The sequence below is a fragment of the Maniola hyperantus genome, chromosome 3 (genome assembly GCF_902806685.2).
Source record: "Maniola hyperantus chromosome 3, iAphHyp1.2, whole genome shotgun sequence".
Taxonomy (NCBI): domain Eukaryota; kingdom Metazoa; phylum Arthropoda; class Insecta; order Lepidoptera; family Nymphalidae; genus Maniola; species Maniola hyperantus.
The window spans coordinates 12,248,389-12,270,119 of record NC_048538.1 but is presented as its reverse complement, the minus strand read 5'-3'; the positions used below and the strand labels follow the sequence as shown (position 1 = coordinate 12,270,119).

General features: G+C 38.3%; 1 protein-coding gene and 1 pseudogene across 1 annotated transcript; one reads left to right on the top strand and one right to left on the bottom strand.

Moving 5' to 3' along the window:
- The first annotated feature begins 4,187 nt into the window (after positions 1-4,187).
- Positions 4,188-5,520, top strand: LOC138404723 (uncharacterized). The gene is given in 5 exon segments (XM_069509514.1): positions 4,188-4,205; positions 4,968-5,068; positions 5,070-5,178; positions 5,180-5,341; positions 5,344-5,520. Coding segments are annotated over 5 exon segments (567 nt in total).
- A 7,626-nt stretch (positions 5,521-13,146) lies between these two features.
- LOC138404734 (uncharacterized) lies at positions 13,147-19,580 on the bottom strand (annotated as a pseudogene).
- Positions 19,581-21,731: the final 2,151 nt, after the last annotated feature.

Below are 21,731 nucleotides of genomic sequence, written 5' to 3'. Positions count from 1 at the left end.
AGGTCGATGTACAATATTTCCTGCCAGCTACTGTAAATAAGCAGTTTTCCTTGTCACACAACATGCGTCTATTACTTACCTAACGTACGAACGTTTTCAATAACAGGAAAACACTTTTTTATTCAAGATACCTACTCGTAGGTTTGCGCTTGATGATAATCAAGTCTGGTAAGAAGCAAAGGTTGACGCCATTGGAGCAAAGGCTCACAAAGATTGAAAAGATTGAGCAAAATTAAAAAAAAAATCTAACTGCTTTAGCTTCTAGGTAATAAAACTCTGAAACTTTAAAGACTGGTTTCACCTACTCAATTAGATTTCCCCAATAACAAAGGATTATAGGAAAATGATCAGGTATGAGTCCCTTTAAATTGCTTTATTCGACAGCGACGCTTGACAAGGGTCTACAATCTACATAGGAATTTTAAATTGAACTTATTTTTTCATCCTCTTGGACAATTCACTAAACGAGCTCTTTTTATCTACTTACGATACCTATTTAATTTTTCATAAACAACTGAAATCTAGCATGGTACTACCACTTGAAATTGACTCAATTTACTCTTGAACAACTAAGTACCTAAATTGTGTTAACGACGCTACTTAACTGTTATGCCGGCTCCACACAATCGTTCAACTGTCCAACACTCCAACATGTGGCCAACGTCTATGGTATGAAGTCGATCAAAAACAGACTCTCCACACACACGTCCCAACTTCATTGGAGGACGTTGAAGTGATAGTGCTTCTGTTGTGCGTGCATATAATTATTTTTTATAAGTTCAGCATCATTATCAACAGATCTGATGTCCACTGCTGGACAAAGCTCTCCTGTAAGGACTTTCACACGCCATGGTCTTGCGCCGCCTGTCTGTCCACCTAGTGGAGCGGTCTTTCAACGCTGCGCTTTCCGATGCGAGGTTCCCTCGTCTGACTTCTGAGTGAAGCGACCACAATGATGTGTGGACTGTGGAGGGTCTGTTCATGTGAGTTGGCCAACTCCTTTGATCTGTGTACGATTTACCGCCATTGGAGCGATCACGTGCCAAGACGATCCAATATCGAATTATCTCTCCACAGTTCACACGTGGAAGGTTGGATGAACAGTTTCCTGTTGGACGACTGTGTGGAGCCGGCATTAAAAATTGCTAATAACATGGATATTATCATATTATGGCCGCAATTACAGCTGTAAATTTTACTCACTGAACACTGTTTACATTAGTACAATGTAAACAGTGTTCAGTCATTTACCTTAGTCAATTTGTTGTCAATTAATTACGTAAGCTACTTGCGTCAGTAGAACTTACAGGTTGCGGCCTGAATCTATGGCTAATACTAATAATAGAGAATAGGTACAGATCTTGGATGAGTCTTAGTCCAAGGTAACAGATCCATGCTTACAGCCGTGAAACAATGACGAAACACTGTTTAGCTTCGCAGACTCGACACCATTTTCACGCTTCAGTTACTTAGTCATAATCATAGCCAGTTTTATCTACTTTTATGTCCTTTGTTCATTGTACGAATAAGGTAACAAATGTTTGTTACCTTATTCGTACAATGAATGTATTTTTTGCGATTATAATAGTAGGTGAGGTAAGTAAGTAGGATCATAATAGTAAGTAGATATGCATTGAGTCGAAAGCCAAAACAGCTAATAAAAGGTTTGATGGTATCCTGAACAAGGCAAAGCGATATAACACATCGAAATAACACGTCACACTTTGCCAGACTCAGGCTCTCTTTGGCATAGGGTTGGTAGGTACTTACTACTGAGCTGCTACCATCTTTAGGATAAGTACTAACTTGATGCATTAGAAATTAGAGTCGATAGATCGTGGCGCCCAATTTATCACTAAACAGGTGAAATTGCTCAGCTTACAACACCGCAATATCGTATAGGTATAGGTCTTTTATTTGCTGTGATAGCCTAGTGGTTAGGACGTCCGCCTTCTAATCGGAGGTCGGGGGTTCGATCCCGGGCACCTCTAACTTTTCGGAGTTATGTGCGTTTTTATATTTTATTAAATATCACTTGCTTTAACGGTGAAGGAAAACATCGTGAGGAAACCTGCATGCCTGAGAGTTCTCCATAATGTTCTCAAAGGTGTGTGAAGTCTACCAATCCGCACATGGCCAGCGTGGTAGACTATGACCAAAACCCTTCTCACTCTGAGAGGAGACCCGCGCTCTGTAGTGAGCCGGTGATGGGTTGATCATGATGATGATGATGAAGTCTTTTATTGTATAAGTAGTATACTTTGGAGGGTGTATTCAGGAACTTCACAACATGGTTCCTCCTGCACTGTTCTACCAAATTACATGAAACGTTTTTTCAACGTTTCTGATTTAAACCGGTTTGGAACGCCGCGCCGCGCCGTTCTGGCATCCGTATTTCACGTAGGTACTATACCTACATAAAATGTAGGTATATAACCTATACCTACATTTTAAGAAACTTCAAGAAAGTGCACTGCAGTGCACTTTCTTGAAGTTTCTTAAAATGTATAGGTACCAACCTAGTAGTAGTAGTAGTAGGTTGCAACCTAGAGTAGACCTCATCATTGCGAAAACAAATAAACTAAAAAAAATATGGAAACATAAGGTAAACCCAAACATATCTTAAGTTAAAAACCTATTCCTATGAATATGATTTTATCACAGATTTTTGCCGTCCCTGCCCCGGACTCTACATGACAGATACTTACATCAAGTATGAAGTAGGTATATACACAACTCATATTTCAGTATTTTGTAAGTTATTAAATAATGAACTAAGTATTAATACATTATTGGGATAGTTTGTAAAAGAATATAGAGTCAATGTGAATATGCCTTTATTCCGCGGCTTGGTATAGACATAGAGCATAGACGAAACGAAACGAATCCATACGAATTTGCGCCAACGAAGCACGCTACGTCTGTGTTTGTGTGCCTATGTGTAGTGTGTACACGGCGGCAACGTGTGCGTGCTCAGCATTTGATACGTCCACCAAATGAGGTTGCGGTGAGTGAGTGTGCGTGAACCGTGAGAGGGTATCGTTTTGTTCGTTTTATTCATTGATATACGGAACCCAAGACACACAGGTCTCTGCAAATGTTGCTCCTGAATTTCTTCTCCTGAACCGTATTTTCTTTTTAGGGTTCCGTACCTCAAAAGGAAAAAAGGAACCTGTCTGTCCATCGTGTCTGTCAAGAAATTTTCAAGGTACTTCCCGTTGACCTAGAATCATGAAATTGGGTAGGTAGGTCTTATAGCTGACATAAGGGGGAAAATCCGAAAACCGTGAATTTGTGGTTACATCACAAAAAACATTAAAATATTGTGTTCATGAACAAATAATAATTAGTAGGTATTTTCAACTTTTAAAGTAGGTAAGATTACTATACTAAGTGGGCTATATGAAAGGGCTTCACCTGTAAATTCTAAAACAGATTTTTATTTATTTTTATGTATGTATTATTGGTTTTTGATTTATCGTGCAAAATGTTCAAAAAATACGACTGAACCCTCGGTGCGCGAGTCTGGCTTGCACTTGGCCTGTTTTTTCAGTTCCAAGCAGACCAAATAATATAGAAAGGCATACAATTATCAGTTATTTTAAATATTTAAACGGGTGAGATTTGCACCCGATTTTGTGATTTAAATCCACCCACAATTTTTTTTATAATTACATTTTTGGTCTCTCATAATATTTGCTTTGTCATGGCCTCTAACTGAATGTATTGTTTGTTACCTGAATGATATTGTACAATCATTCTTTCAAATAAAAGATTATTAAGTAAGTACATATTTATTTTATTAAACCCTCAAATTGGCTATGCAGCAAAAGAGCTGATCATCAAATTTAGATCTGGTTTGTTTTAGTTTGTTTGTTTTGTTTTAGGGACTTGTACAGAGGTTTACCAGTGGTGCCTATCTTGGGTTTTATATCAGTGTTTTTTTAATAATTTTATTCGACGTCCCGGTTTCTCGTCGCTGAAAGGGTCAAGTGCGTGAATACGGCTATAGAGACGTCGCCAGGTGACGTGGGAACGGCTTACGATGATTATTATTTATGATTTTAGATTTAATCCCTGATTGTTTGTCAGTTGTGCGCTGGTTGTATAGTGCGTGCTTTGTATTGGGCGTTTGGATCTATTAAAGAGACGTACGTAGATATGTACCTAAATGGTGATTAAGGGAAATGTCCCAATACTCGTCGGTTTCTCAATTCAGCTGACTTTGCAGCTTTGCCACGTTGCTGTTAGTGAATTTAGAACAAAACAAATTACATGACAAGAAAGCAGATATTATAATGTATTTATTAAATATAATTTTGGAATTAATAAGTTTCATTAATGTTATTAAATAATTAAAAAATACAAAAATGAGTGATTTGTACCAGTATCCGTCAGATTTGTCCTAATTATCGTCAATGCGTCCCAGAACTCGTCAATTTTTAACAATAATTTAAACTCTATTGCCGTAGACATAAGGTGTATTTTAATTTCATTTTCAAGTTGTGATTTTTTTTTACATCGCCACTCGAGCTGAGAAAATGTGTAAAATATAAATTTAACTAGTCGTTTTAAATGAAAAACTATTGGATTCTGGGCTTTCAAGCCATGGCGGGAAATCCGCGCCTCGTCCTTGGCCGTTTACGTTGTCTATGATATATCATCATCATCAACCGATAGACGTCCACTGCTGGACATAAGTCTTTTGTAGGGACTTCCACACGCCACGGTCTTGCGCCACTTGAATCCAGCGGCTCTCTGCGACTCGTTTGATATCGTCCGTCCACGTAGTACCTACTATATTGTTCAAGTTTTTTTTAGATATTGTTCAAATAGGGATGATGACTACTAGTCAAATAGGCATCTTTTTAAAATTGTTTTTCTGTTGCTTGTTATATTTTAATATTTATATTTATGAACCCCAAATTTGCTTGCTCTCTCATTTAAAACTCCACTCAATTCGATAGCAAAAAATACCGAAAGGGCTTCAAGACCTAGATCACATCCACACACTGCGGCAGGTTATACAGAAGACTGAAGAATATAATCGGCCACTTTGTTTAATGTTTTTATGAAAAAGCCTTAGATTCTTTGGAAACATAGGCTGTATTGAGATCGCCATAGAGGTGCCAAATCAACTACTGGCATATTCAAGTGCTGAAGTGCTTGTACCAAAACCGCCACGATGTCAGTCCGCATTGAGGACCAGGCAAGGAGTCGTAACCCCCCGAAGTCCTTTACCGCTGCTTTAGAAGACTGTTTTAAGTTTCAGGATTGGAACGGTCTTGGCATTAACACTAATGGCGTGTACATCACTCACCTTTGATTTGCCGATGACAATGTATAGTCGTTATTGCAGAGACTCTGGAAGACCTTAATGCAATGCTCAATGACAGCAGAGCTTCAGAACAGGTGGGCCTAGAAATGGACATGAGTAAGACAAAAATCATGACTAAGGCTCATGTCCTGCCCCACCCAGTAATCATTAAGAGCTCTGCACTCGACATTGTAGACGAGTAGGTATGTATACCTGTTGCCATATGGTTCTGAGACATGATTGCTAATTATGAACTTCATAAAAAAGCTCAGAGTCTCTCTATCGCCCAGACCCAATTGCAAAGATCGTGCAATTGGTTCGAGATATCGACAAATAAAAGGCATAAACTAATCGTGGAATGTAGCCGTTATCTACATAATAATATGTCGTTAAACCACGAAATAAGCTTGAAATCATTAAATCACCTGCTTTAACGATGAAAGTCGTGGTCAAAGACCGGTCAGGCTTCACAGACTGTGGCGAAACCCGGGTTAACTCGCAACAAGGTGATGATGTGTGTGTGGTGGGATTGGAAGGGCATTATTCATTATGAGCTGTTATCACCAAGCCGGACCATCGATTCTGAACTCTACTGCGAACAACTGATAAGATTAAAGCAAGAAGTTGAGAGAAAGCGGCTGGAATTAATATATAAACAACAGAAGGGGTGTGGTTTTTCATCATGATAACGCTAGACCTCACACATCTTTAGCCACTCAGCAAAAGTTAAGAAAGTTTGGCTGGAAGGTGTTAATGCATCCGCCGTATAGTCCTGACCTTGCAACTTCAGATTTCCAGCTGTTTCAGTCTCTTCAGAATTCTTTAGGCAGTGTCAGGTTACAACATCACTAGAGGACTGCCAAAACCACTTGTCGCGGTATTTTGATCAGAAGTCCCGAAATTTCTATAGCAATGGGATCATGTCCCTACCTACAAGATGGCAAAAAGTTATCGAACAAAATGGTACCTACATACTTTAGTTAAATGTAAATAAACTATACTATTTTTTTATTAATTTTCTTAATGTGCAAATAAAATGCAAAGAAACTTTTTCCCCAACCTAATATTAAGATTATTGTAAAGTTATGTTAAAAATACTGATGCCCATTAAAAATGAAATAATTTCGTTTCTTTATAACATATATCTGATTTTAATTTTTGTTGTTCAAGTACACGATATCATAGATTAATTATTGGTCTCGATGCACGATATAACTGAAATTATACACACGTTTTAATCTCTAATATGTCACCGTTTTTGACATATGGCGTCGAATTCAATCGCCACTTTAAAACTCCCTATTTCATATGAGAGCCCCGCGGAAATAAAGCTTTTATATTTTTGTATGAATTTTTGTAATATTCGGCTGAAGGCCGTCAGTTTCATATTATGTTTAAATTTGAAATAATTGCGGTCAGTAATTCAGAAGTTATAAGGCTCTGACGGACAGACGGACAAGTGCCATTTCACTCAAGTAGACTCAGAGACCTCACTTCGCTCGGTCAAATATATACGGGAACAGATAAACATTACACAGCATGCTAAAATTATAAAACTTTAACTTCGTCGTAGTCAGGTTAAAAAATAAAAACATTGCATCTTCAATTTAAAGGTCCATTTAAGTACAGATTAACTGTCCAAAACAGTCACTGTCTGTATACCGCAACTGAAACTCTTATCACGTTGCAATAAGGTTTAAAATTGAACAGTGTCGGTATTACGTTCATTTTTCTAGTGTGTCCCAGTAACCGTCAAAATAGTATGAATTTTGACGAGTATTGGGTCAAGTAGGGATTTCAAAGTACCAATAGATGTCACATGCGTTAAATCATAAATAATAATAAAATAAACACAGTTTCATAGATTATTTCGTTAGAAAATTAACTTGACTATTGTATAAAATAATCAGATTTACCAGAGTGGCCAATAGATGTTTCAAAACTTCCTTCGAATACTAGCATGTAGGACTACGATTGAGTGACTAAACCTGGCTAAAAACACAAATTTTGAAAATGCTAACTTTGAATGCGTTTTTCTCCAACTCTATTATAGTTTGGATTAAATGTTGTTATACTAATTTATGGAAAATACTATCACAAATATGTTGCCATAAAAAGTTTTCATTTAGTTTTTGCTAGAAATTAATAGCTGACCATTTTTTACAATCTGACGGGTATCGGTACACTGACGACTATACCAGCGTTTCCCTTAATAGGGTACTGTATACCCTTTTTTGGTTTGGTTACTATCTACTTACTTGGAATATCTACACTTGAGCCTTGGTTATTTTCCTGGAAAGTTAAAAGAATGCTCTATAATACAGGACAAATCAATTTTTAATTGTTTCTGACTGATTTTTTTTTCACCCGGTTGCCTTAGCCTACATCGTCAGATGTTGTATACAAAAACTAACAACCAGGTGTTATACCTACCTACTGTTATTGGTAGATATTTCTTCATCATCATCATCATCGCGTGCCTTCTTCGAAACGAAGTTTGGAGGTCATCATGCGAAAATGATTTCTATTTAAAATACTTCTCTATTTAAAGCCGCCTCTTTTAACTTTGGGTAACTAAGCCCTGTCCAGTGTCCACCCCCTTATATCGTCCAATCATTTCTTCACCATTTAGAGATATTTATTTATTTTAGTGATAGGTATTTCTTCACCATCATCAAAAGCTTGCCTCTGACTACGTCTCAACATAAGCGTGATCGAAAACTCGCTAACACACACAGTCCTCTGGTTATCTCATCTAGCCACTTCTCGGCACTGCCTAAGGTCGAACTTCGGCCCAGCGGGCTGGAGGTCATCCCACGCTGCACTTAGGTAAGTATCAGTTCTCTACTTCAAAATACAGCCTCGCCCAGCGTCTATTGGTTCTGCGAGAGGCATGACCTGCCCACTGCCACTTCCACTTGCTAATTCTTTGGGATTTACTTACCTGTCATAGACCTGCCGCATTAAGCACCCTCGTAGCTTCAATTTAATTTAAAGAACTTTATTGTTAAAAAAATTACAGAGAGTACCTACCTAACAATACAGGATAGATACACTAAAGAAAACAAAGGGCAACCTTATCACTAAAGTTTTAAGTTCGCGTAATAATTATCATCACTATACTTATCATCTTACAAATCCAACAACCGACCATCAAAAAGTATAATTTATTAGGTAGGTACCTATTTTGATGAAATTATTTGACTGACTTCGACTTATAAAAATATTCTTAGTCAATATTTCTATTTTTGTACAACGTATGCGATTCATATAAAGCGAGAAAGAACATTTTCGATAATCCAATTTCTAGGAATCGACTCGGTGCGTGTGCGCACCTCATTAACGTGTCGCCGGAATCCTGCTCCGAGCAAGTCGGCCAGCCAGTTGGCCGGACAGCATTCAGCTAGTACTGCCAGCATAACTGCCAGTATAGTGAGTATCTATACTACTATAGCCATAATATGTGCGCACTTATTTAGACATACTTGTCATAGCGTCTGGCTGTATTGAAGGCAATTTGAACAGCTACCAACTACTATACCTACCCGTAGATTACATTTATTAATTGAAAAACTAAATAAAATTGTGTTTTGCTACAATTTTGTATAGGTAGTCTTCGTATTCAGTTGTATAAGTAACTTATCGATTAGGTATCTAGGGCACCAAGCACCATAGCTTTGCTTGGTCAGGCTCTGCACACATTTTCACACTCATAGCAGTCACAGCACTCTCGTCTTGAATGTTTGCTCATTGGAATTATTATTGCTTCTACTAAGATCATGTCAGTCATTATTTCAAAAATTACACATTCTCCCACTCCCGTCGCATCGATCTAGGTATATCCTTGATAGTGTATTTGTTAAACAACATACTTAATATGTATATTGCATATATACCATATCGCATATATACGAAGCAGAGAATCTGAATTGCTTCATTTTCCAATATTAGCTCTTACAGTGCACCAGGAAATGTAGACGTGCGGTGTACGTATGTATAGATATAAGCAACATGGCGTGCCTGGTACCACTCTTCTAGGATCGAACTTCGAAGCCTATCTTAGGGTGGGTAGGTATATATATACCTACCACCGGTGGGTACCTACCAACTCATAACAAAGGAGATCGCCCGTGAACGGGCCCTCTTTTGTGGCGTCGTGTCAAAACTTAAATTAATATTTTTTTAAATGTGTTATTTTTTACGATTATGTTTTATAACGACTTTTTTCACTCTATTATTGAAAATATCCACAATTACAGTTAGAATCGTAAACATGCATTTATTTTGAAGAAGTATTAATTAGGAAATATAACCTCAATATCAGCAATATAAAAAATAAGATTTCTTTAGGTATAAATAACCAGGGTGAATAAATAGAAATCGTTTGCAAAATATAAAGAGTTAATTATTTGTCTACAAAATAAAATTAAAACCATGGTGACATAACAATTATATAAGGGGGGGCCCAAAGCTTCTAAAAAAATGGGAAATCTCTTTTATGCGCTCGCTACGCTAAGTTAATTAAAAAACGCTTATTTATAAATAATTTTTATTAGCCATTACGCCCAGAAATAGGTATTTATCAAAACTTAACATTTTTAGCATTAGGTATAGGTAGGTAGGTAGGTATATCTATGCATTAAAGTCGGTATCTCTTCTAGGTACGAACTAAAATCTTTTTTTTGAGTTCCGTACCCAAAGGGTAAGACCCCGCTGTCCGTCCGTCTATCTGTCTGTCACCGAGATAGTAATTAACCGACTGGCATGATCGTGGCCAAGCGCTACCTGTTATCTTTTTAATAATAAACGCTTATCAAAAACCTTGACCTTAAAGTAGGTACCTAGTAGTACCTATAGGCTGTCAATAAATTATTCTTTATCGGTTTGAGACAAAGAAATTATTTAGTTATTTATCGAGCTGTAGGCAATCAGAGATTAATTTACAATTCAATCCCTATGACTAATGATTAGTATCTATTTATTTAAGTATACCTAATGAACAATAATTTAATACAGCAATTAGATAAGGAAGGCTTATTGTGGGAGAAAGTGACAACAAATACACACAGCATACCTACAGTTCTAACTGAACACTGAACAGTAATTTAAAAAAAAAATTACAAAAATCGAAGTCGGTTTTTTTTTTTTTTGTAAAAAAAATTTATTTCACAATTTTTAGTGGCCCCATAGAATTATGCTATGACTGGTTAAAAATCTACTGTTTACTAAGCTATTACACTGATCGCGAACAATTTACTCTTATCCGTTCAGGAGTTCCAGTATCTATCTTCGAAGATGTTCATCAGATCTTCACCAAATTTAAATGGGACCAACTTTGAAGTATACCCTTTCGAACAAAAAAGAATTTTCAAAATCGGTCCAGGCGTCTTCGAGTAATCCAGTTTCATACATTAAAAAAAAAAAAAAAAAAAGATTCCGACGAATTGAGAACCTCCTTTTTTTGAAGTCGGTTAATGAAAAGGAAAAACCGGCCAAGTGCTAGTCACACTTGCGCATGAAGGGTTCCGTGCCATTATCTATAAAAACGGCAAAAAAAATCATGTTTGTTGTATGGGAGTCCCTTTAAGTTTTTTATTTTTTATTTTTTTAGTAGGTTAGTATTTGTTGTTATAGCGGCAATACACATTCCGTGAAAATTTCAACTCTTTACCTACTACGGTTAGCGAGATACAGCCCGCTGACAGACAGACGGACGGACGGACGGACAGCGGAGGCTTAGTAATAGGTCCCGTTGGTATCCTTCGGAGTTCGGGTACGGAACCCTAAAAACTAGTAGATATCGCGAACGTGATAAACTGATAACAAGCTGATAACACATAGGAGCATAGCGTTCGTATCGACACCGAAAACAATCGGACATCACAATAGCGGGGCGAGAAGGGTCGCGATCCATCATGAGTCCATTGTAATGTCATGAGAGGAAGGGCGCCTCGCTGCGGCGCTCATTGTGTTTTTATTATGACATCATTTTCTGAACGAAATAACGCTTATGGAAAGCCTGATTTTAGGGTTCCGTACCTCAAAAGGAATAAGGGAAACGCTGGTATAGTCGTCAGTGTACCGATACCCGTCAGATTGTAAAAAATGGTCAGCTATTAATTTCTAGCAAAAACTAAATGAAAACTTTTTATGGCAACATATTTGTGATAGTATTTTCCATAAATTAATATAACAACATTTAGTCCAAACCTTAATAGAGTTGGAGAAAAACGCATTCAAAGTTAGCATTTTCAAAATTTGTGTTTTTAGCCAGGTTTAGTCACTCAATCGTAGTCCTACATGCTAGTATTCGAAGAAAGTTTTGAAACATCTGTTGGCCACTGTGGTAAATCTGATTATTTTATACAACAGTCAAGTTAATTTTCTAACGAAATAATCTATAAAACTGTGTTACTTTTATTATTATTTTTGATTTAACGCATGTGACATCTATTGGTACTTTGAAATCCCTACTTGACCCAATACTCGTCAAAATTCATACTATTTTGACGGTTACTGGGACACACTAGAAAAATGAACGTAATACCGACACTGTTCAATTTTAAACCTTATTGCAACGTGATAAGAGTTTCAGTTGCGCTACACAGACAGTGACAGTTTTGGACAGTTAATCAGCTGTACTTGAGTTGACCTTTAAATTGAAGATGCAATGTTTCTATTTTTAAACCTGACTACGACGAAGTTAAAGTTTTATATTTATGCAATGTTTTTATTTTTTAACCTGACTACGACGAAGTTAAAGTTTTATAATTATGTTTTTATTTTTTAACCTGATTACGACAAAGTTAAAGTTTTATAATTAAAATTATAAAACTTTAACTTCGTCGTAGTCAGGTTAAAAAATAAAAACATTGCATCTTCAACAGCCACACAGATACGGGAATATATATTTGACCGAGCGAATTGAGGTCTCTGAGTCTACTTGAGTGAAATGGCACTTGTCCGTCTGTCCATCAGAGCCTTATAACTTCTGAATTACTGAACGTAATTACTTCAAATTTAAACATAAAATAAAAACTGACGGCCTTCAGACGAATATTGCATACAAAAATATAAAAGCTTTATTTCAGCGGGGCTCTCATATGAAATAGGGAGTTTTAAAGTGGCGATTTAATTCGACGCTATATGTCAAAAACGGCGACATATTAGAAACTGAAACTTGTGTATAATTTCAGTTATATCGTGTACTTGAACAACAAAAATTAAAATCAGATATATGTTATAAAGAAACGAAACTATTTCATTTTTAATGGGCATCAGTATTTTTAACATAACTTTACAATAATCTTAATATATTATATGGCACTGTTAAGGGATAATAGAGTTATGGGATACCATGAGTTCTTAGTTCGGAGTGGACCACCGACCACTAGTTTATATATACCTAGCTACCTAACATCCTCATGATCAATCCATTGCCAGCTCACTACAGAGCACGGGACTCCTCTCAGAATGAGAAGGGTTTTGGCCATAGACTGCCACGCTGGCCAAGTGTAGATTGGCAGACTTCACAAACCTTTGAGAACATTATAAAGAATTCTTAGGTGTGCCGGTTTCCTCACGATGTTTTCCTTCACCGTTAAAGCAAGTGATTTAATGATTTTAAGCTTATTTCGTGGTTTATCGACATATTATTATGTAGATAACGGCTACATTCCACGATTATTGTGTTAATTTTATTTGTCGATATCTCGACCCAATTGCACGATCTTTGCAATTGGGTCTGGGCGATGGAGAGACTCAGCTTTTTTATGAAGTTCATAGTTAGCAATCATGTCTCGGAACCATATGTCAACAGGTATACATACCTACTCGTCTACAATGTCGAGTGCAGAGCTCTTAATGATTACTGGGTGGGGCAGGACATGAGCCTTAGTCATAATTTCTGTCTTACTCATGTCCATTTCGAGGCCCACCTGTTCTGAAGCGCTGCTGTCATTGAGCATTGCATTAAGGTCTTCCAGAGTCTCTGCAATAACGACTATACATTCTCATCCGCAAATCAAAGGTGAGTGATGTACTCGCCATTAGTGTTAATGCCAAGTCCGTTCCAATCCTGAAGCTTAAAACAGTCTTCTAAAGCAGCGGTAAAGAGCTTCGGGGAACTTCCTTCCCTTTCCTTCCGCATTGAGGAATGGGGACTGACATCGTGGTGGTTTTCGTACAAGCACTTCAGCACTTGAATATGCCAGTAGTCGATTTGGCACCTCTATGGCGATCTCAATACAGCCTATGTTTCCAAGGAATCGAAGGCTTTTTCATAATCCAAAAACGTTAAACAAAGTGGCCGATTATATTCTTCAGTCTTCTGTATAACTTGCCGCAGCGTGTGGATGTGATCCAGGTCCTGAAGCCTTTTCGGTATTTTTTCTATCGCATTGAGTGGAGTTTCAAATGAAAGAGCGAGAAAATTTGGGGTTCAAAAATATAAATATTAAAATATAAGAAGCAACAGAAAAACAATTTTAAAAAGATGCCTATTTGACTAGTAGTCATCATCCCTATTTGAACAATAGGTATCTAAAAACAACTTGAACAATATCGTAGGTAATGCTACCTAATACTCGTAGGTGGACCCCCCACTACGTGGACGGACGATTTCATCCATTTGGATTCAAGTGGCGCAAGACCGTGGCGTGTGGAAGTCCCTACAAAAGACTTATGTCCAGCAGTGGACGTCTATCGGTTGATGATGATGATATAGCATAGACAACGTAAACGGCCAAGGACGAGGCGCGGATTTCCCGCCATGGCTTGAAAGCCCAGAATCCAATAGTTTTCCATTTAAAACGACTAGTTAATTAAATTTATATTTTACACATTTTCTCAGCTCGAGTGGCGATGTAAAAAAAATCACAACTTGAAAATGAAATTAAAATAAACCTTATGTCTAAGGCAATAGAGTTTAAATTATTGTTAAAAATTGACGAGTTCTGGGACGCATTGACGATAATTAGGACAAATCTGACGGATACTGGTACAAATCACTCATTTTTGTATTTTTTAATTATTTAATAACATTAATGAAACTTATTAATTCCAAAATTATATTTAATAAATACATTATAATATCTGCTTTCTTGTCATGTAATTTGTTTTGTTCTAAATTAAATAACAGCAACGTGGCAAAGCTGCAAAGTCAGCTAAATTGAGAAACCGACGAGTATTGGGACATTTCCCTTAACGGAAACCTTAAAGGATCACTTTGTTGTCTGTCTGTCCGTCTGTCTGTCTGTCAAGGAACCTACAGGGTAATCATGTAATTTGGCAGGTAGGTAGGTCTTATAGCAGACATTAGTTGAAAAGTCTGAAAACCGTGAATTTGTGGTTACATCACACGAAAAAATTAAATTGTGGTCATGAACTAATAATTAGTATTTTCAATAAAATTATCAAAATAAGATAACTAGGTATATCAAGTGGGGTATCATATAAAAGGGCTTCATGTGGATTCTAAGACAGGTTTTTATTTATTTTTATGAATCATGGTTTTTGATTTATCGTGCAAAATGTTGAAGAAATATGACTGTACTACGGAACCCTCGGTGCGCGAACCTGAGTCCCAATTGGCCAGTTCTTTTTAGTATTTGGGTCTTCTTTTAGTCGTCCGGTACCGGTACCCACTTAGGTATTAAATTTGATGATTAATATTGTTTTAAAGAATACTTATTAGCCATGTTAATGATAACTATTTTTCCCTTTCCCATCTAACTAAGCGTTGCGTTGGTAGGAGAAGTGGGGCAGCTAACAAGGAAAAATATTTCGTTTTGGATTCGGTACCTACCTACTTATAATGATCTTTGAATCATGACAACGCTAAAACGTCATATTATCTTTACATAGGTATGGATAGGTAACCTAATATTATATTGCACTGTGGTTTTTGTATTTTAAGTTTTAACACCTGCATCCTAAACGTATTTTGAGTTAAGTAGGTATGACTAGGTAAGTAGAAAATAATGCACAAAGTAAAAATGTTTTAGCGATCTCCTATATAATATTATATATTCTGTGCCTGTATGCAGTCTTACCTATACTTACCTAATGATAAATGAAATAGGTGCACATCATTATCATCAATCCATTGCCGGCTCACTACTGAACACGGGTTTCCTACCAGAATACGAAAGGTTAAGCCTTAGTCCGCCACGCTGGCCAAGTGCGGATTGGCAGACTTCACACACCTTTCATAGCATTATGGAGAACTCTCGGCTACCTAAGTAGGTTTCTTCACCTTCGTTGCTTTACTTCACCGATAAAGCAAATGTTATTCAATTGCTTAAGTATATTTTAACTCCGAAAAGTTAGAGGTGCGTGCCCGGGATCGATCCCTCGACCTCCTGAATAGGAGGCCGACGTCCTAACCACTAGGCTATCACAGTAATAAGCAAACTACCCTCGATACAAATCTTCGCACCATTCATTGTGTCTACAATAGCCATTATTTGGCGGTAAACGGTCTACACTACCCACTACCCAGTACCCGCCATATGCCGGCCATGTGGCGCGTGCTCCATTAGATTCCTCCACACAATAATTGTCTATGCCTCAATGCTTTGGATTAATCGTTTGCGGTGGAGAAAGTTCTTTTGTGTGCGACAAGGGACCGTGAAAACTGACGCAATTTGAATTTCGGGTATTAGTACCTTTTTTTAAGGAATTAATTATAATGTTTTCTAGATACAGGGTAATTATGGTTGAGAAACTTTTAGATCCAACGCCTACGGAATGGATAGGAGTCGTGTCTTTTTGAGAACAACTTAATCTAAGCTTTATTTGCTTTGAAATACAGTGACAGTTCGAAAGACAGATATTGTCTGGGTTGGTGCGCGCTTGCCTAGAAGATGCTCACTTCTGCTTTTAATGTATTTAAGTAGATTAGGTACTTATACTTACAAGTAAAACACCCAAGTTATTTACAAGTAAAATGCTCAATGACCTTAGCAGAGCTTCTGAGCAGGTAAGCCTAAAAATGAATATGAGTAAGACGAAAATCACGTCTAATGCTTATCTCCCGCCCCACCCAGTACCTTATCGTAGGGAGCTCTGCACTCGAAATTATTGTAGACGAGTATATATACCTATCCAGAACAGACTGAGAATCCAGACACAGAATCCAGTTGGGTAGGCCCAATTTCGAGAATGAGGTCCGCCGCCGAATCCAACTCGGTTGGGAAGCGTTCAGGAAGCTCCGAGATGTCTTCTTGTCCAAAATTACTCAGTGCTTGAAGACCTATGTCTTCGTACAGTGCGTGTTGCCAGTGATGACATATGGATGTCATCACTGGCAACTCGCACTGATCTGAGACATGACCGCTAACTATTTAAGTACTATACTTATATAAGAAATCGCAGAGTCACTCAGCGGGCAATGGAGAGAGCTATTTTTGGATTTTTCTACGTGATCAAATCAGAAATGAGGAGATTCGTAGGAGAACTAGAATAACCGACATAACTCAACGTTGTGAAGCTGAAGTAGCAATGGGCAGGGCACATAGTTCGTAAAACCGATAGACGGGTCTCACTCAAGGTGCTGGAACGGCGACCTCGCAGCGTAAGACGCAGTACTGGAAGAGTGCGTGCGAAAGTCCCTACAAGAGATCTATGTCCAGCCATGGACGTCTAACGGTCGATGATGATGATGATGATGATGATGATGAGTAGAACAGGTAAGGATATTAGAGCCCATACCCATCTGTAACTTTAGCAGATATAAAATTGTAATAGAGGAGATTTATCCTGTCATAAAACTATGAAACTATTCCCTCGCAAGCTTCAGTGGGTAGGCAAAGTTATTGTAACAGTCGGACAGTGCAGTGCAGCGAACTGTGACGTTTGCTCGATTTGCTTGATAAAGTGTGTCGCGACTCTCGACCACCCTCCCAAGCGAAATACAAAACAAGCAGATTAAAACTGAGATTATGCTCGTAGGTACCTATCTATGTACCTATATGTTTAATCTAAATCGACAAGCTTATTTTCGTATCGTACTTACTTATAAATTAATTTTTAGGGTTCCGTAAGTACCTCAAAAGGAAAAACGGAACCCTTATAGGATCACTTTGTTGTCTGTCTGTCTGTCTGTCTGTGAAGAAACCTATCATAACATCAGACATGAGGGGAAAATCTGAAGACCGTGACTTTGTGGTTACATCACAAGAAAAAAATTAAAATGGCTACCTACATAATCTAAGACTTATCATCGTAGTCGTCGATGTTCATTAATGCAACACGCAATAAAACGCTAGATAGGTATAACTGTGCTACTTAATTAATGCTAAAAGTTCCACACATCGACTAATTAACAACCTTTAGCAATTACGCGTTCAAACATGGAAACTCGTCGGCTATGAATCACAGACACACTTCATTGCACCCATAAGAGTGCGTGTTCTGTAGATAAGCGAGGGTGGATTTATGAATGAAGTGACCAGATTTGATTTTAAATAATTAGGACAATTCTTTGGCGTAATAGGTAATGATAAGCTTCCAGAAGACATATTGGAGAGGTCTCTCAACAAGGTCAAAGTTTTCAAGTAGGTAGGTATATATAAATGATTAGAAAGCTTAGGAATGAGTTGCTTAACAGCTTTATGATAGTTCTAATAACTTTGAGTGATTTTGTAAAGTGTAAATTATAAAAAGAATACCCGTCTGAGAAGAGGCTCTTCTCAGACCTGGGCGCGTTTCGAAATCAAAATCATCGAAATCATCTTACAATTCCAACAACCGACCATCAAAAAGTGTAATTTAATAGGTACCTATTTTGAATAAATTATTTGACTTTGAAATAGGATTATCTCTACCTACTTAGGGCAAGATATAAGGCAAAAAGAGAAGTTGGTGCTATCTATATAATATACCTAATGAAATTGAAAACGGCAAGCGGCGCAAGTATGCCTCTCTTATAGAGAGTTACATTTTTGTGCCGTTTGCCGTGGAGACCCTGGGGCCATGGAGTCTTAGTGCTAAAAATTTTTTACGAGACATTTCACCGCGATTAATAGCCTCAACTGGTGACAGAAGGGCTGGCTCATTTTTTGCGCAGCGGATCAGCCTGGCTGTCCAGCGCGGAAATGCAGCCAGTATTCTTGGCACCATTCCACGCGGTCATGATTTATATAGTAATTAGATAAGGCTAGCTTTAAGTTTTATTGTATTAAAAAAAAAAAAAAAATATACCTAATTATGTTGGGTAAATATAACTCTGATTTTTATTGTTTGTTGACAAAAAGTTAGTAGATTTTTCCAATAAAAAGTTTTATCTCAAATAAAAGGTACTTATGCCAGCTAAGCAAAAAAAGTAAATTAAGTAAAATCAATGCGAGCGTAGCAAGCGCAATCAAACTCATATTCAAACCCAAATCCTTTATTCAGATTAGGTATTATCACAGCCTTGAAATATATAGTATTTCGTTATATACCTATAGATAGTATTTCGTATATAAATAATAGTAGTATTTCGTTAAACTGTGGTATTATTGTACCAATACACTTTCTGATTCTCAATTGCTGAATTTGCAACACAATTATGTAGTGGTGATAACGCGAACTTAAAACTAAAGCTACAACAATTTTTTTCATAAGTATTGATTAAGTTTCTTTTGGATCGCGGTATTTGCGTAAATAAAAACCGGGCTGTCTCACCGAAACCGGGACGGTGTCGGTTGTGTCCCGTTATTTATGAAGCCGCTGGCTTTTCAATTTCCGCTCCCTGCGCCCTTTCCCGCTCACCCTCGCTCACCCCTCGTTTCACTCGAGACTCTTCACAACGTAATTTTATTAAAAAGACAGACCGTGACTCGCTCTGAATTTTTATCTCTTCGTTCGAGTCTGCTGCATTCCACGTCCTATTTTGAAATTCGAAAGGGGTTCAAATTCTCTGGGGGCATAGACTTTATTGGTTTCATTTCATTTTTTAAAAATCGGCCAAGTGCGAGTCAGATTCCTGCACCGATGGTTCCATACTACAGCCGTATTTTTTTGTCATTTTTCACGATAAGTAAATCAAAAACTTCAAGCATAAAAATAAATAAAAATCTGTTTTTGAATGTTTAAGTAAAGCCCTTTTTATATGATACCTACCCCACTTGGTATATTATCTTACTTTGAAAGTTGATGACCATACCTACTGTGAGCGACAGGACCGGCCCGTGTCCATCATACACAGGTCCTCGAGGGCAATGCCTTCTCCACGTTCCCCATCCTCAATATCTCCCTCGCCCGTTGCCTGACTGGACATGCGAGAAACCGATGGGGCAGCCCGTGATTGATAGGTGATGAAACACTCATCACCAACCACCCACTACATCCACATCCTCCGTCCAGTGGCAAAACGGCCTGCTCCGACGTGACAGGAGCATACCGATTTGCCTCGCACTCCTCTGTCTCATACCTGAACGGTCCTCGTGTTCCGGGGGTGTGCCCCCCACCTTCTGGGGCTATGCCCCATGTGTGCGTCTACTGCGCCCTCTGCTGGGGACACTCAGAGAGACGCGCAGACAACACCCCCCTCCCTGCCAGGTCAATTAGCCGTGGCCAACAATATCCCATACAGAGAACTTGTTTACCATGTTACCAGGGTGCATCGGCCCTAGCGCTGCTCTTCCCTTCGGACGCATCCAAAAGGGACTCCCAACACTTAGGCTCAATGGGCCCGCGGTGGATAGGTACCTACTACAACCCTTTGTGGCGCCTGGCATCCTCTACAGTCTTCTTCCACTTAACGAGGTCCTTCATCTATACCTTCTCCAGTTTGTGCATTTTCCTACCTGTTCTTTTCAGGTAAACTTACATAAAGTATAGGTACCTACCTCTTACAATGAGTCTTAATTTACTTTCGATCATCCTCACTTTTTCCATGAGTTCGATAAGCATATGAGGTCAGGTAACTTCATTCGCATTTTCAGCAGGTACCTACCTACTTACCTCCTACTTAAAAATGTCTTGGATTCGAATTCTATCTATACGGTTCGTACGGAATGTGCGATCTGCATCAAGACCACATGGCGGTTCACAATGTTGAGAAATTTGCGCAGGCATTGCAAAAACCGGCTCTTTCCCAGAACGCCTATTGTCAGCTTGATTACGGCTCGCAATTTTGTTCAACTGGTAACCCCTATGTAAGCCAGACTTAACACAAAACCTTTTTTAAAACAAGACACTTTCAGCCTTATTAACAATTTACACACAGTTTAGTTTTGAATAGTAGCTGCTTCAAGACGGGATTTCAAAACCCTCGTTTATTTGCTCCTGCTCCGTCGAACCAATCCATATAAAAAAGCGCTGCATACTCTTGAAGCGATCTTTACGCTGGTGTATGGCAAAAATTGAAGCGCTTTTTTATTTAAAATGTATTGTTAGGGAAAGGGGCTTTTATACGACAGGGTGCTTTTCAGTTTCATTGTTACAAAAACCTTTTTTCCTTCGGCTTCGTCATCGAGACTGACTCGTAGGTAGTTATTACCCGACTACGAAAGGGCTTTTAGTTTAGCACTATCCGTGCGACTCACCGTGATGTCGTCCGTCCAAGTGGGGGGTCTTCCAACGCTGAGCGTTCCGGTGCGAGGTCCAGCACCTTAGGACCCCAACGTGGCAACGTCTTTCAGTTTTCGACTATCTGCCCTGCCATAGTGCCATGTGCCATATCAATTCACCAGCAAAACTTTCCAAATCCACACGGATTAGGAGTTCGGTACCTTGCAGCATCAGGATTGAAGAGTCTATGCTCGGTATTTACAATATTATTTCACCAGAAGCAGTTCCTGAATCTCTATGATTTAGGAGTGCTGTACCCTGCATCATCAGGTTTGAGGAGTTAGAACTTGGAGTGTACCTAATCATAAAGCCGTTGCTTGATACCTAAAATATCAAATCACCTTTAGAAATTCCCGAATCCCCACGGTTTAGGAGTGCAGTAGGTACCTTGCAGCATCAGGATTGAAGAGTTGGGATTCGAAATTCAATGGTGTAGTCTATGCTTGGTACCTAAAATAATATCACACCATCCGCAGTTTCTGAATCACTATAGTTTAGGAGTGCTGTACCCTGCATCAGCAGAGTTTAAGAGTTAGGACTTGGAGTCCAAGCATGAAGTCTCAGAAGTCATTCCTTAGTAGGTACCTACAATATTAATTCACCATGAACACTTCCTGAATCTTGATAACTTAGACGGGCAGTAACCCTGCAGCATCAGGATTAAGGAATTGGATCCAGATTTTTTTGGGATCAGCACGGAAACTTCTGCTGTTGAAAAAAATTTGCAAATCGGTCCAGAAACCTCGAAAAAATCGGTGTGTATTTATATTAAAAAACGAGCCAAATTGAGAACCACCTCATTGGTAGTCGGTTAAAAACAACTTAAGATAGACATGGCTTAGCAAGCTCTGTAATT